Source organism: Aquila chrysaetos, chromosome 1, assembly GCF_900496995.4.
Source record: "Aquila chrysaetos chrysaetos chromosome 1, bAquChr1.4, whole genome shotgun sequence".
Taxonomy (NCBI): Eukaryota; Metazoa; Chordata; class Aves; order Accipitriformes; family Accipitridae; genus Aquila; species Aquila chrysaetos.
The window spans coordinates 27361540-27373586 of NC_044004.1; the positions used below are offsets into that span (position 1 = coordinate 27361540).

Below are 12047 nucleotides of genomic sequence, written 5' to 3' on the forward strand. Positions count from 1 at the left end.
AGCCCCACACTCGCCCGCTCCCTTTGGAAAATAAAAGTGACGGGCCTGGCGTTTGCCTGACTAAATGAGGCTACAGACCGTCTGGCGATATACTGCTGTGCCTTTGCGCGTCAAAAGTATCGGGGAAAGGGAACAGGTTAAAAAGCAGAGTCTCAGCAATAAACCGCACGCTGCGCTGGGTTTTGCTCACGCTTGGAAGCGCAGGGCCGCTCTCCCGAACCTCCAGCGCAACAGCCCCTTCTGCCCCGGGGCTCTGGCCGGGCCGGCACGGCGGCCGATGCCGCCTTTCGGCGCAGAGGCCGAGCCCCCGTCGGGAAGAAGCCGCCGGGGAGCAACTGCTGCGCTGGCCGCAGCCCCCGCTCCCTCCAGGATCGCCCCCGCCCGGCCCCGGGCGACTAACGGGGGCTTGGGGGGGGTGGTGTGTGTGTGTGGGCAGCGACGTGCGGGACGGGGCGGGGGGGGGGGTGAAGCCTGGGCGGCAAAGGAGCGCGGGCAGGGGCCGGGGGGCGGCAGGTGAGCGGGGGCGCGGCTGCGGGGGGCCGGGGGGAGAGCTGCCCCCCACCCCCCCGGACGCGGCGCAGGAGGCCCCGCAGCACGGGGCCGCTGACTGCCCCGGGGGGGGGGGAGGGGGGCAGCGGGGCGGCGGCGGCGGCGGCGGGGCGATGGCGGGGCGGCGGCGGGCGCCGCCGCTGCTGCTGCTGCGCTGCCTCCTGCTGGGGCTGCTGGGCGGCGGCGGCGGGGGCCAGCCCGGCGGCGGCGAGTACTGCCACGGCTGGGTGGACGGGCAGGGCGGCTACCACGAGGGCTTCCAGTGCCCCGAGGGCTTCGACACGGCGGCCGCCACCATCTGCTGCGGCTCCTGCGCGCTGCGCTACTGCTGCGCCGCCGCCGAGGCCCGCCTGGAGCAGGGCGGCTGCACCAACGACCGGGAGCCCCCGGACCCGGGAGTCACCGCCCGTGAGTGCCCGGCCCGCGGGTCCCGGGGCGGGCGGGAGCCGGCCCCCGCGGAGCGTGTCCCCCCCCCTCCCCCGGCAGGAGCCCGGCGGCCGCCCCCGGCGGCGGCTGCGGGCTCCCTGGCCCGGCCCGGCCCGGCCCGGCCCGGCGGTGGGCCGGCCGGCGCGGCTGCAGGTGCGCATAGGGAGGAGGCGCCGGGCGTGCGGGGCCGCGGGCGGCGGGTCGCGGCTGCGGGGGCGGCCCCGCGGCGGGAGGCAGAGCGGGCGCCCGGGGACGGACGCGCTTCGTGGCGTAACTTCACGGTGAGAAGGGGCCCCAAGCGGCAGGGTCCGTCCGAACGGGAAGGCGCGTTGGCATCTTCGGTTCGCGCCGGCAGACTTCACGCCGTCTGTTTTTAAGTTAAACGTTGTTCGTCCCGGAGGTGAGGCTGGGCTCCGGCGCTCCGCAGGTACAACCCCACCGAGCAAGGGGCCGTCAGGCTTCCAAACGAAAGCAGCCCAGCCGCGCACACGGAGACTAGTTGCCCAAGCCACACGTTCTGCGCTTACCTTCCACCTTACGGGCGTAAGCGACCTAACAGCGTCTGCAGCATTTGAGCTTTGCCTGCAGGTTCAAGCTGTTGCATTGGACGGCTCCGACCGTTTTGGGGGATGAGGGAGGGGGAGAGGAGTGCGATTCTTGAGCGAAGCCTAACTAGAACCAGCAAACGGGACACAGCGTAGACAGCTTTTACCATTGGGAGCTATTAAAACTGTCGACAGAAAGAAATTGTGACCGGTACGCAGAGGGTTTGAACTTTAATTTTCTTGTAGTGATAATGGTTGAAAGCTCTGTCTTCTGAGCAGCTCCGTGCATTAGTGGGACTGAAACGATGTGGGGCTCCATAAACTCTAGGGAGTTTATTTCTGCGCAGCAGACCTGTTACTTCAGTAGGCTAATGCGCGTGGCTTTTCTTATTCTTTCTTCTCCCAGAACCAATCTACGTTCCATTCCTCATTGTTGGATCAATATTTATTGCCTTCATTATCGTGGGCTCTCTGGTGGCGGTTTATTGTTGCACATGTTTAAGACCTAAACAGCCGTCGCAGCCGATACGCTTTTCTCTGCGGAGCTATCAGACCGAGACTCTTCCCATGATCCTGGCCTCGACAAGCTTCAGGACACCGTCGAGGCAGTCCAGTACCGCGACAAGTTCCAGTTCGACTGGCGGCTCTGTTCGCAGGTTCTCCTTTCCCCGGGCAGAGCCGGGGTGCCTTGTGGCATCGCCCCCTCCGCCCTACACGTCTGGCTGCTTCCAGGCAGCCCACGCAGTCCACCTGACCCAGCCATCGGGGTTTCTGGTGTCACCGCCGTACTTTGGGTACCCTCTCCAGGCAGAGCCTGCCCTGGCTGGGAAGAGCTGTTCCGATTTTAGTCAGAGCTGAAAGGAGTTGTGAAAAGCTAACGCCGGGACTGCTGCTGCTGCTGCTGGGTGTCACGCTGACTTGCTGTGCGGCCGCGGAAGTCAGAACCGTTCCTGTGGGTGAGTTGCCCTTGAAAAGTGCAAGGTCTCATTTGGGATCTCATTGCCCAAACTTGGATCACACTTCCAAAAGAATTGTAAAGTATTCCAAACAGTTGCTCTGAAAACTTGAGTGCTCTGATCGTTCAGTCTAATTTGCGCAGGACGTGTTCAGACACAAGTAGAAAAACCATTTTGGGATAAAGGTACTCGTTGCACGGTGTTGTAAATGACATTTTAACCCTAAATGCTATTAACTCGGTTAACAAACGGTGGCTGCGTTCCACTGGTAATATTCAGACTAGTTCTGTAAACCAGCAATAAGCCTGAGAAGTAAGACAGGAGTAATACTTACAAAGAGGATCCTGAAAACAGCTGACTGCTTCCCGCTTCCATGAGCAATGAAAATAAGAGGAACAACTTTACTACAGATAATCAAAATGCGTAGGTTTTTTAAAATACACATAATATACCTGAACTTAGACTGCATATTTGTATTAGTAAACTTTAACGATAGATAAAACTAGTACTAATGAGGCTAGTTGAAAATGAGCCAATCCCAAGCAGCCAAATAATTATCTATGAGAAAAGCAGAATGTATTCAGCAATATCACTAATAACTTCTCCGCATAAAATTCTGAAAATGGTGTTACATTAAAGCATTTTTCAGAAGGAAGTATTTATTGTTGGCTTTTTGCTCAGCAACGTAAGTTGGACAAACTGATTGATCATAAAGGCGTATTTGTAAAATTAGCCATGTATAAAATGTAAAGACAAGCTTGTAATTTAAAATGTATTTACAGCATTGACAACACTAATTATTTAGTAGTCACACGAAAAAAAGAATTATCAATAAACTGTGTGATTGAAATGTTGTGTCATCTGTATGTCTCTGGACAGACAGTGTTTGATGAGCAAGTTTTCATTTGGATGGTGTAACTGTACTGTATTTTTTCCTGTTAAAAATAGTTAATTTTGCTTTTGTAAACGATTTTCATCTTTAACTGCACCTGTTGTGCAGATTTAATATAATATAAAATTCTGAATATATATAGCAAAGTAATAGATTAATTAATGTCTTTTATATGTAACTGTGGTAAAAATGTGGTTAAAACTACACTGGTTAGTTGGGTATTTTAATTTAAAACATCCTGCCCTAGGAATAAATTTTGTTTGCCCTTCTACATTCCTTCACCCAAGTAAACCAACAAACCAAATGGAAGAAAAAAAATGCATCTAAACCAAACACATGCAGCAAGCAAATGGAAAATACACATGAAAAAATGCAGTCATTAAAGGGCTTCTCTGTATGCTTACTTTGTGAACAAAGTCATTCTGTGTCTCAGAATCTACAATATCACAGGCTGAACTTTTCTTATTTTATCAGCCCCGCACTCCCTCTGTATATGATCTGTTGAAGTACGTTATAGCTGACGTATTTTACAAGTACTAGCATATCTGTGCAGATTAAAATCACAGCACTTCTATTCTGAATTACAGTATACTTCTCTGTATTTTAGAAAAGCTTCATTGGTTCTTTCTCAAGAGTTGAATAAATTTTTTTTCTTAGCAAGTATCTAGCAATCAGTATCTTAGCTTTTATGAAACAAATATTTTGAAATAACCCTCTTAATATGTTTTTTATTGCGTAATTACAATCGAACAGATATTACTGGTGGAAATGTGGTTTCTAAGCAGAAAGACAAGTTGTATAGAATGATGTTTTAAGTAATAGGCTTTAGCTTGAATGCTGTAATTGTTAATTACAAACTAAAATCATGATACACAGTCATGTATATGCTTCATAAAAATCTAAAAAGTAGATTTTGAGTACTTGAGAATTAATTGAAAAGTAAGTGTTTTGGCTTGCAATTTTTTTAGAAACAATCTTCAAGGATAGGGGCAGGTAAATTTTTGCCCACCTTTGTTGACGTTTCATAGGACTCTTTCCACTGCGCATTTGGAACGGGTAAGAAATATGGGACTGTTCCAAGTAACTTTTTGGAAAACTCATTTAATATTGCAACAGATAGTGGCTTTGTTGTTTGGAAGCATCCTGTGAGATCTGCTGATCATTCCTATATACAGCAGAAGCAGATAGTAAAACAATTAAACTCTTATTTTCTACAAATTATAAGTCTTCAATTAGTAGAAATCTTTCTTTATATAGTAAACCAAGGCAACACAGATCCTTCTTGAAGCAGAAACTTGATCAATTTTAGCTAAGAAGGTGCAAATTTTTGTACCTTTAAAGAGCGATTAGTCATCAGCGCCACTGGCATGGGTGGTGGGTAGCTGAAATTCAGTGTTTTCCTCAAAGACAGGCTGTATACAGGTCATGAGTTGGACTCGGTTATTGCCTGTTGACATTTGGCGGTCAGTGTACGCTGAACAGGCCAGGCTGCTTCACCATAATCGTCTCACTGGGCTCTACAGTCAGATTTACTAATGTTTTAACACAGGGATGGATTTTTGCTACACTTGCATACAGGCTTACAGATTTTAGTGATTATTCAGCCTAAGTAAAGGCTCTGCAGTTTGCCATGTAGTGTGAAACTCAACCTAGCAGGGAAGAGCCCTCTGAGCTACTTCCCTTTTCTCCCTGATGCTGCATAATGGGTTTGACCTCATAAAATGCTTTAAGAACTTGACACGCAGGAATAATTTCATTTGAGTCAGGTAAGTCTGTACGCTTATGGAGTGCTAAGCTCTTCACAGATCGGTAGCCAGAGTGCAGATGGGGCTCTAAGGCTGGGAAAGATCAGGTGTAGTGAAAATAGCTCTGCGTGGGTACCTGTAAAGCAGGTGAGGTGGGGACTATGTACCATCTGCAAGTAGACGAAGAAGAATCTGTAATTTAAGAAGAATCTATAAATTATTGTTCATGTAGCTACAGTGGCAGTGACCTATGTAGCTGAAGGGAGAGGAAGGGAGGTGGACAGAATACAAGCCCCCAGACTGAAATGCTTGTTGCCTGTGCCAGTAGTTTCCAACCCAGATGGATTCGGGGTGCAGGCGAGAATGCTGATTTTCCTTCCCAATGATAAGGACCTATTGGTACTAGATGCTCCTGTGAAATAATAATTTTTTCTAAAACTTGCAGACAGAACACAAATGGCATTCTGATACACAGTTTTAATGACTAATGAAACGGTCTGAAGGGCTAGATGTATGCTTGAACTAAAAGCAATTGCTTGCTATCAGAAGTAATGTTTACACAGTAAGTGCATGCTTTACTGCCATGCTTATTTTTTAACACAGTAGGTTGAACTATTTCTTTTGTAATGCTGGAGCTACTTCATACTCATTTCACTAGAGTGACACAAATCTAAAATACATCAAAATGAAACAAAAATCACAGTAAATTGATGACTGTCATTCACGCACATTATGCACAGAATGCTTTGATTGCCATTAACTGGTAATGGTGTGTCTGAAACCCAAACCTTCTGTGGGCAAAGAATAATAGTGACATGAATTAGATCAGCCATTTGTTTTGTATTTCTACATTTTGGGTTTCTTAAGTGCATATCTCCAAAATGCATCAAAACTCTTCAGTGCTAAGAAAAACATTACACGTACTTGCAAGAATGTCTGAAGGATTTTATTTGAAACTAGGTAAGTGGTATGGTATATGGCTATGTAAACTCATGGATTATTTGTAACACTAATCCCACTGGAATTAAAAAAAAAAGGTGACAATTTCAACATTAAGTTTGTCACTACTGTTCAGTTACAGCTTGACGGTAACATTAAGGATATGGAGTCAATTTTCGGCGCTGTTTCTCTGCGTATTGTGATGTGCTCTGTGGACTTGATACTCTGAACAGAGCTGCTGCTTTTGAGGAGGCTGCTGCTCCACGATACTCATGTAAACACTTTTTCATTCACGATTACATAAAGCCGGTAATTCCATGCTACGCTGTCTTCATTACCAAAGGCAGAAGAAGAAATGCCCTTCTGTTATTTTTATTCTCTCCACCTATGACTTCTGCAAATTCAGGGGGCTGTGGTGTAAATCAGGTTAGTGAAATGATTTAGCTTAAAAATAATGTTTGCCATAAGAAAGGAGGGAAAGGATTTGGAAGGGAGCCTGGATCATTCTAAACTGGATTACAACCTGAATAATTTCAATGACCTCATGACTGCCAGAGTAATAGAGGCGGTGACATACCATGAGGTGGAATCTCCTTAAGCAGCTCTACCATTAAAGACTAGGTATCATGAAAATAACAGCGTGAAAGATGCATCTATTAAAGAATATAGAATCTATAAAATAAATTAATTGTCTAGCGTGTATATAAAGAATCAGTCACCTATCTACAACCAAAACTCAGTTTAGCTTTGGATACATTGATTTTTATTCAGTGGGTGGCCACTGTTTGGGGAAAGAAATACCCGCTACTATCATAGCCAAAGGATACAGTATTTATCACTGGCATCTGAAAAAGGAGATGATGTTTCCTTATTCACACTCTATCATTCTTGTACTGCATACTTCTTCAAAATATGGTTATCACCACTGGAGTATGTTAGGGCTCTGCTGCAAATCACTAAATTGTACTCTGGTGCTCCCTTTTTTTCTTTTTAAACTTCTTCCGGGCTTCACATGAGAACTGAAAAAGACATCTCAAAATAGGCATTTAAAAAAAATTTAAAACATTTTCTACTTTTTCAGTTTACATTAATAACATAGGAATTCTGTTATTTCTGAAATGCTATTTCTGATGTGTCCCATTTCAAAGAATTCAAAACCAAGAGTGATGAGATGTTTTCTTTTGAAAGTAATCCCTAGCATTTGCAACCAATCAATTCAACAAAGCTTCTTCATTTAATGGCAAAGTTTATTCATTTTTTAACAATTAAAAGACAAAACATTTAAAATTTGCAGTTCAAAACATGCACATTCACCAAATGCCAAATGACATGTAACACTGCATAGAACTGAATGTGTTACTAAAAGAGAAGAACTATTTATAAAACACAGTGCATTTAACATCCAGTTAAAACTAAACCTGAGAAACTACCATAAACACCAAGTCAAAAAGTCTTCATTCATGCAGCTTCATAATTTCCACGACAGTTTCAGCAGTAATGGCTTAGGAGCTGTAAAACCTCACTTTACCTTGAATGCAAATTTTGCTATTACATACTGACCGCCTTCTGCAGCGGTTCATACATATCGAACACTGAAAATCTTAATGAAAAATTACATTGAAGTAGAAAAACAATATTAATGCATTTATGGCTTCTATTCTACAATAAAGAAACACCATAAATATGATTTAAAAAAAATTTGTTCTGGTCACAGCTTTGCAATTACAGATCACTCTCTATATGGAAATGCTTTCATTTAAGTTAAAGTATCAACCCTCCAAAGTGCCCAACTTTGCACACCATTGCTCAGATGAGTAGTCCTTATACTCACAAACAGTCCAGTCGAAGCCTATGTGAGTAACGGTTTGCATAAGCAGGAACCAGGTTTGGAATGCTAAAATATTCCTTTGTTTAATAAAGATCTATCAGTTAACAGCGAGGAAACTGGGGGAGCGAGGGCGGGGGGGGGGGAAGGAGAAACTCATTTGTTGAGTTTTGTTACCAATGAAAACATCCAGTGCCAAGAAAGTTGAACTGACAAACTCATTTGCTTACATAGCGCTAGCTTCTCCATATATTATGAGCAGACTTTTAACAAAGGCATTAAAAAACAGGGAACAGCAACCACCATGCATTGCCTCAGAACACTTAGAAATATTGCCTCATGCAGACAGAATGACAAATTAATCAGAACTACAAGTGCTTTTACACAATACATAAGAAAAAAAGGGAGAAAACTTCTCTCCTTAAATTTAACACATATTCCAAATTACTCATCATTCAAGACGGGTCTAAATGAAAGAAGTCTTAAGACACTTAACGTGCATCTTTCTAACACAGTGAATTTTAGGGATGCATGTGGACATACAGGAATCTTCAGCTATCTCTTAGTGTTTCAAAATATTTTATTTATCATTTTATACAAATAGCATGATGAGTAAGTATAAATCTGTTGAAACTGCTTTGCAAAAATAAGTGCAAAATTAGGAAATGGCAAGAAAAAATTCCAAATACAAACTGCCAATAGGTTTGTTAAAATTTGTTTCCTGCTACTTACTCTTTTGAATCATTTATATATATATATGTATATATTTAAAAATAATCAAGTAACAGTATTTATATAAGATACCCGATTTCTAAGTGGCACCGGTTCAACTTTTTGATGGAAATTTTTGATACTAACTTGTAACTGTTATGCAGTGCACATGAAACAGATGGAAAAGTCCATGTGAATTCTATATTTAAAACAAATCTGAATTTTCAAACAATAAGAACAGAGGCATTGTTACAAGGATTTTTGCCTAAACGGTTTTTTCTTTAAACAAACATCAACACAATCCCCTTATTTTAACAAAGATATGATGTACTAACAGGATGGTAATAGATTATATTACTGTGTACTCAACATGAAAATAAAGTGCATATTGTATACTTGACCTGATTTAAAAATGGGGACACACAGCTAAGATGATCTTATATTTTAAAATAGAATTGTATGAGCAATCGAAAAAGATAGTTAGAATCGCCACATTGTCTTTTTTACTATTTCCAAGCAGTGGTATCTTTCAACCACTAATTACCAGAAAAAATACAGAGACAGGAGAAAAACCCATCAGAAGTAATAAAACTGGAAGATGCACTTTGTGAAATACTACTTCAAATTCTGTAAAGACATAAGGATGAAAGGCTGTGGTAAGACTATCTTAAAAACCTTAAATTACAGTCTAAATTTAGGATCTTAGAGCTGTTTCAGTTGCTTTCTTCCTTTTTAAGACAGTTAAACTGGGGATGTACTGTGTGTTATTTTCCACAAACTATTAAAATGGTGAGACAGAATTCTATTTCATAGGAAGAATAAGACATTATGTAAATTTCTCATTGTAAATATTTTACAATGTATTCTAGTCCTCATGTCCTTCTCTGCAAAATCAGCAATTAAACCATTTAGAACAGAAAAAGCCCAATAATAATAAAAAATTACCCATAAAGAGTACGTATGTATGGATTGAGTCATTCTATATGAGTTAACTACACTGAAGGATTATAAAGGAGAAACAGTGTCATGGTTAATTTCAGAAATGTTTTGAAGTTGGTCATTGTCCCTTGGATGACAGAAAATCGGGATCCCCATTTTAGGAAAGGGGCATGCCCCCAAATTTTTTCTTGCCTTAGGTCAAGTGATTTGGCCCTCCCATATTGATCCATCTATTTATCTATGCCTGAAATGGCTTTTCTGAAGGCAGTTCTTGTCTGCATGACTGACTGGCAGTACTGTTTCTAGTGGGATACGTTCCCTTTGTTTCTGTGTCTTCTGCTTCTGTTTAAAGATCACTCCGGGAAAGTGAGAGGAAGACACTGCATAACATGCATATGAAATGCAGACTGTCTTCCCAGTGATACGCCTTCCTAAATATGTACTTTCATATAGTGCCTTTTGTTGGGCTTTCCATGTGCATTTATAAGTTTCTTTCAGAATAGAGCATAAGAAACTTGGATAGTGCAATAAAGTTGTAAGTTAAATGTTTAGTTAGATGAAAGGTGAGGTAAAGTCACCTTTAGTATATATATGGGTAATGAAGGAGGGCAGAGAAAAGATGGGTTTAGATGACTTGTTACTTTTAAGTTGAAAGTGGATGATTTGGAGAGCAAAGAGGAAATTCTTAATTTAACAGATCATTGGGGATGTCATTGTTCTGCTTTTCCATCTAGTTGATCTCCGTTCAAAGAAAAAAAAAAAAAAAGATAATTTCTATGTAATGCACAGAAATTTAATTAAAAATAAACCCAACTGCTACTATAGAAAAATGTTTTTTAAATGTCATTATGGTGGCTTTTAAACTCAGGATTAAACATGGACCAAAAAGCTACAAGATTTAACTAAATTCTGAAGTTAAAGTAGCTTTTCTTAGTTTGAAACCTGGTGGTTGTTAGGTGGTAAGCTGAGAAATACCAAGTATAACTACTTAAAAAAGTTATCACAATGTTCTCTTTTAACACCCCCCTCCCCCTTTTTTTTTCCTTAAACCAGGTGTGTATCTTTTTCTGCAGTCACTTCCTCTCCATTTTTCATTAAAGGTGAGAGTATATAGGTATTCTGTATGACCAGTAAGTTGTAAAGAGGCTGCTGCAACGTATTTCACACCTTCATAGGAAGTGGCTTTAGTGCAAATAAAACAGTACACACCACAGACTAGCGAAGGGCATGCTTTGCTATTTCAATGTATGCATTTCAAATAATTTTAGTATAAAAATGTTGAAAATTTAAGTAATTTTTAAAAATAAGTTAAAACAAACTTTGTTTTGAACCTACAGTATAAGCAGATACAACTAAGCATCACAAAAATAATTAAAGTTTGCTAAAGGGAGGTAAGGCAGAGCAATTCTTAAAAATCGAACAAAATAATATGTGTACTCAATTTTACAAGGTGGCAGCCATTTTCAACATACGCAATACTAAATGAAAACAAGGGAAAAGCTTGTATAAGGCCAAAGGTGCAAAGACTTGCAGTTTTGAAAGCAAATGCCGTAAAGGCCACTCAAATTAGACTCACTGTACTGTAAATCTTTCTCCTCAAGTGCGGAGACTTAAGCATGCAGTTCTGAGATCAGGACTGGAGTTAATTTCCTTTAAATTACTTGTAACAACAGAAAACATTTATGGAACTTCTTTGGCAAACGTTTTTAGGTTAGTTTGACACAAACATCTATAAACATCTTGACTCAAAAGCTTTCTCAAAGAAGGTGAATTAACACCATTAAGATATTATTTTTTTTCAGCACTTGTTGAAATCAAAGGCTTGTTATCAACTGTATTTAATTACATTAACACTTAAAAACCTTCACAGATGCTAATGGTCTGTTAATGTAAAGTATGTTTAGCGATTTGACCATTGCCTTCCGAGTATATGACCAGTACTGTTTCAGCTTCATTGTAAAATAAGCAAGCTGGCAAGATACAAGGTAAATTCCAATCTCTTTACAAAGGCTAAGCAAATACTTGTTAAAAAATTTAGAGATGGTGTGTTACAGTATAGTTGCACAGTGCTTATGTCTACTGAATACACAAATCCAAACTTTATGGAACAAGACCATCATAGATCTTTAAATCTCTGATAACTGGGCCATGGTCGCAGCTCACAGCAAAGATCTAATAGTCTGTCTCACAAAAGTAACTGCTAAGGCCTAAATCTCGAGCTGTGTTCCTTCACCATTCCTCAGGCCTTTGTTTTGTGGTATCATAAGCTCTTATTACTTCAGACTGGGAAACTATTCCATTTTCATCTTGAGAGAAGGCGTAGCCATCTGCAGATACAGAACAAAATAGAAACCAATTAAGTTTTGATCTGATTTTTTTGTTAAAGCTTAAATAAAAACAACTTAACAAAGGTCAATAGATGGGAATAAACCTCTTTTCAGCAACCAGTAGGTAGAAAACCCATGCCATTTCCTACATAATTTTACAATTATAAAATAGCAGAAAGAACTCTGTGCAGTG

The 12047-nt window shown here is 41.5% G+C and overlaps 2 protein-coding genes across 8 annotated transcripts in view; one reads left to right on the plus strand and one right to left on the minus strand.

The window, feature by feature from the left end:
- The first annotated feature begins 659 nt into the window (after positions 1–659).
- Positions 660–3771, plus strand: SHISA3 (shisa family member 3). Its single transcript, XM_030028320.1, has 2 exons — positions 660–957; positions 1927–3771. Exons 1-2 carry the CDS (start codon positions 663–665, stop codon positions 2376–2378), a joined length of 747 nt encoding a protein of 248 aa, XP_029884180.1. The 5' UTR covers positions 660–662; the 3' UTR covers positions 2379–3771.
- A 3510-nt stretch (positions 3772–7281) lies between these two features.
- The window catches only part of ATP8A1 (ATPase phospholipid transporting 8A1), a 128450-nt gene continuing 123684 nt past the window's right edge, over positions 7282–12047 (minus strand). For all 7 annotated transcript variants that reach the window (XM_030011099.2, XM_030011071.2, XM_030011089.2 and 4 more), the window contains one exon: positions 7282–11854. In XM_030011099.2, the coding sequence (XP_029866959.1) occupies positions 11757–11854 (98 nt within the window). In that variant the 3' untranslated portion in view covers positions 7282–11756. The remainder of the gene's footprint in view (positions 11855–12047) is intronic.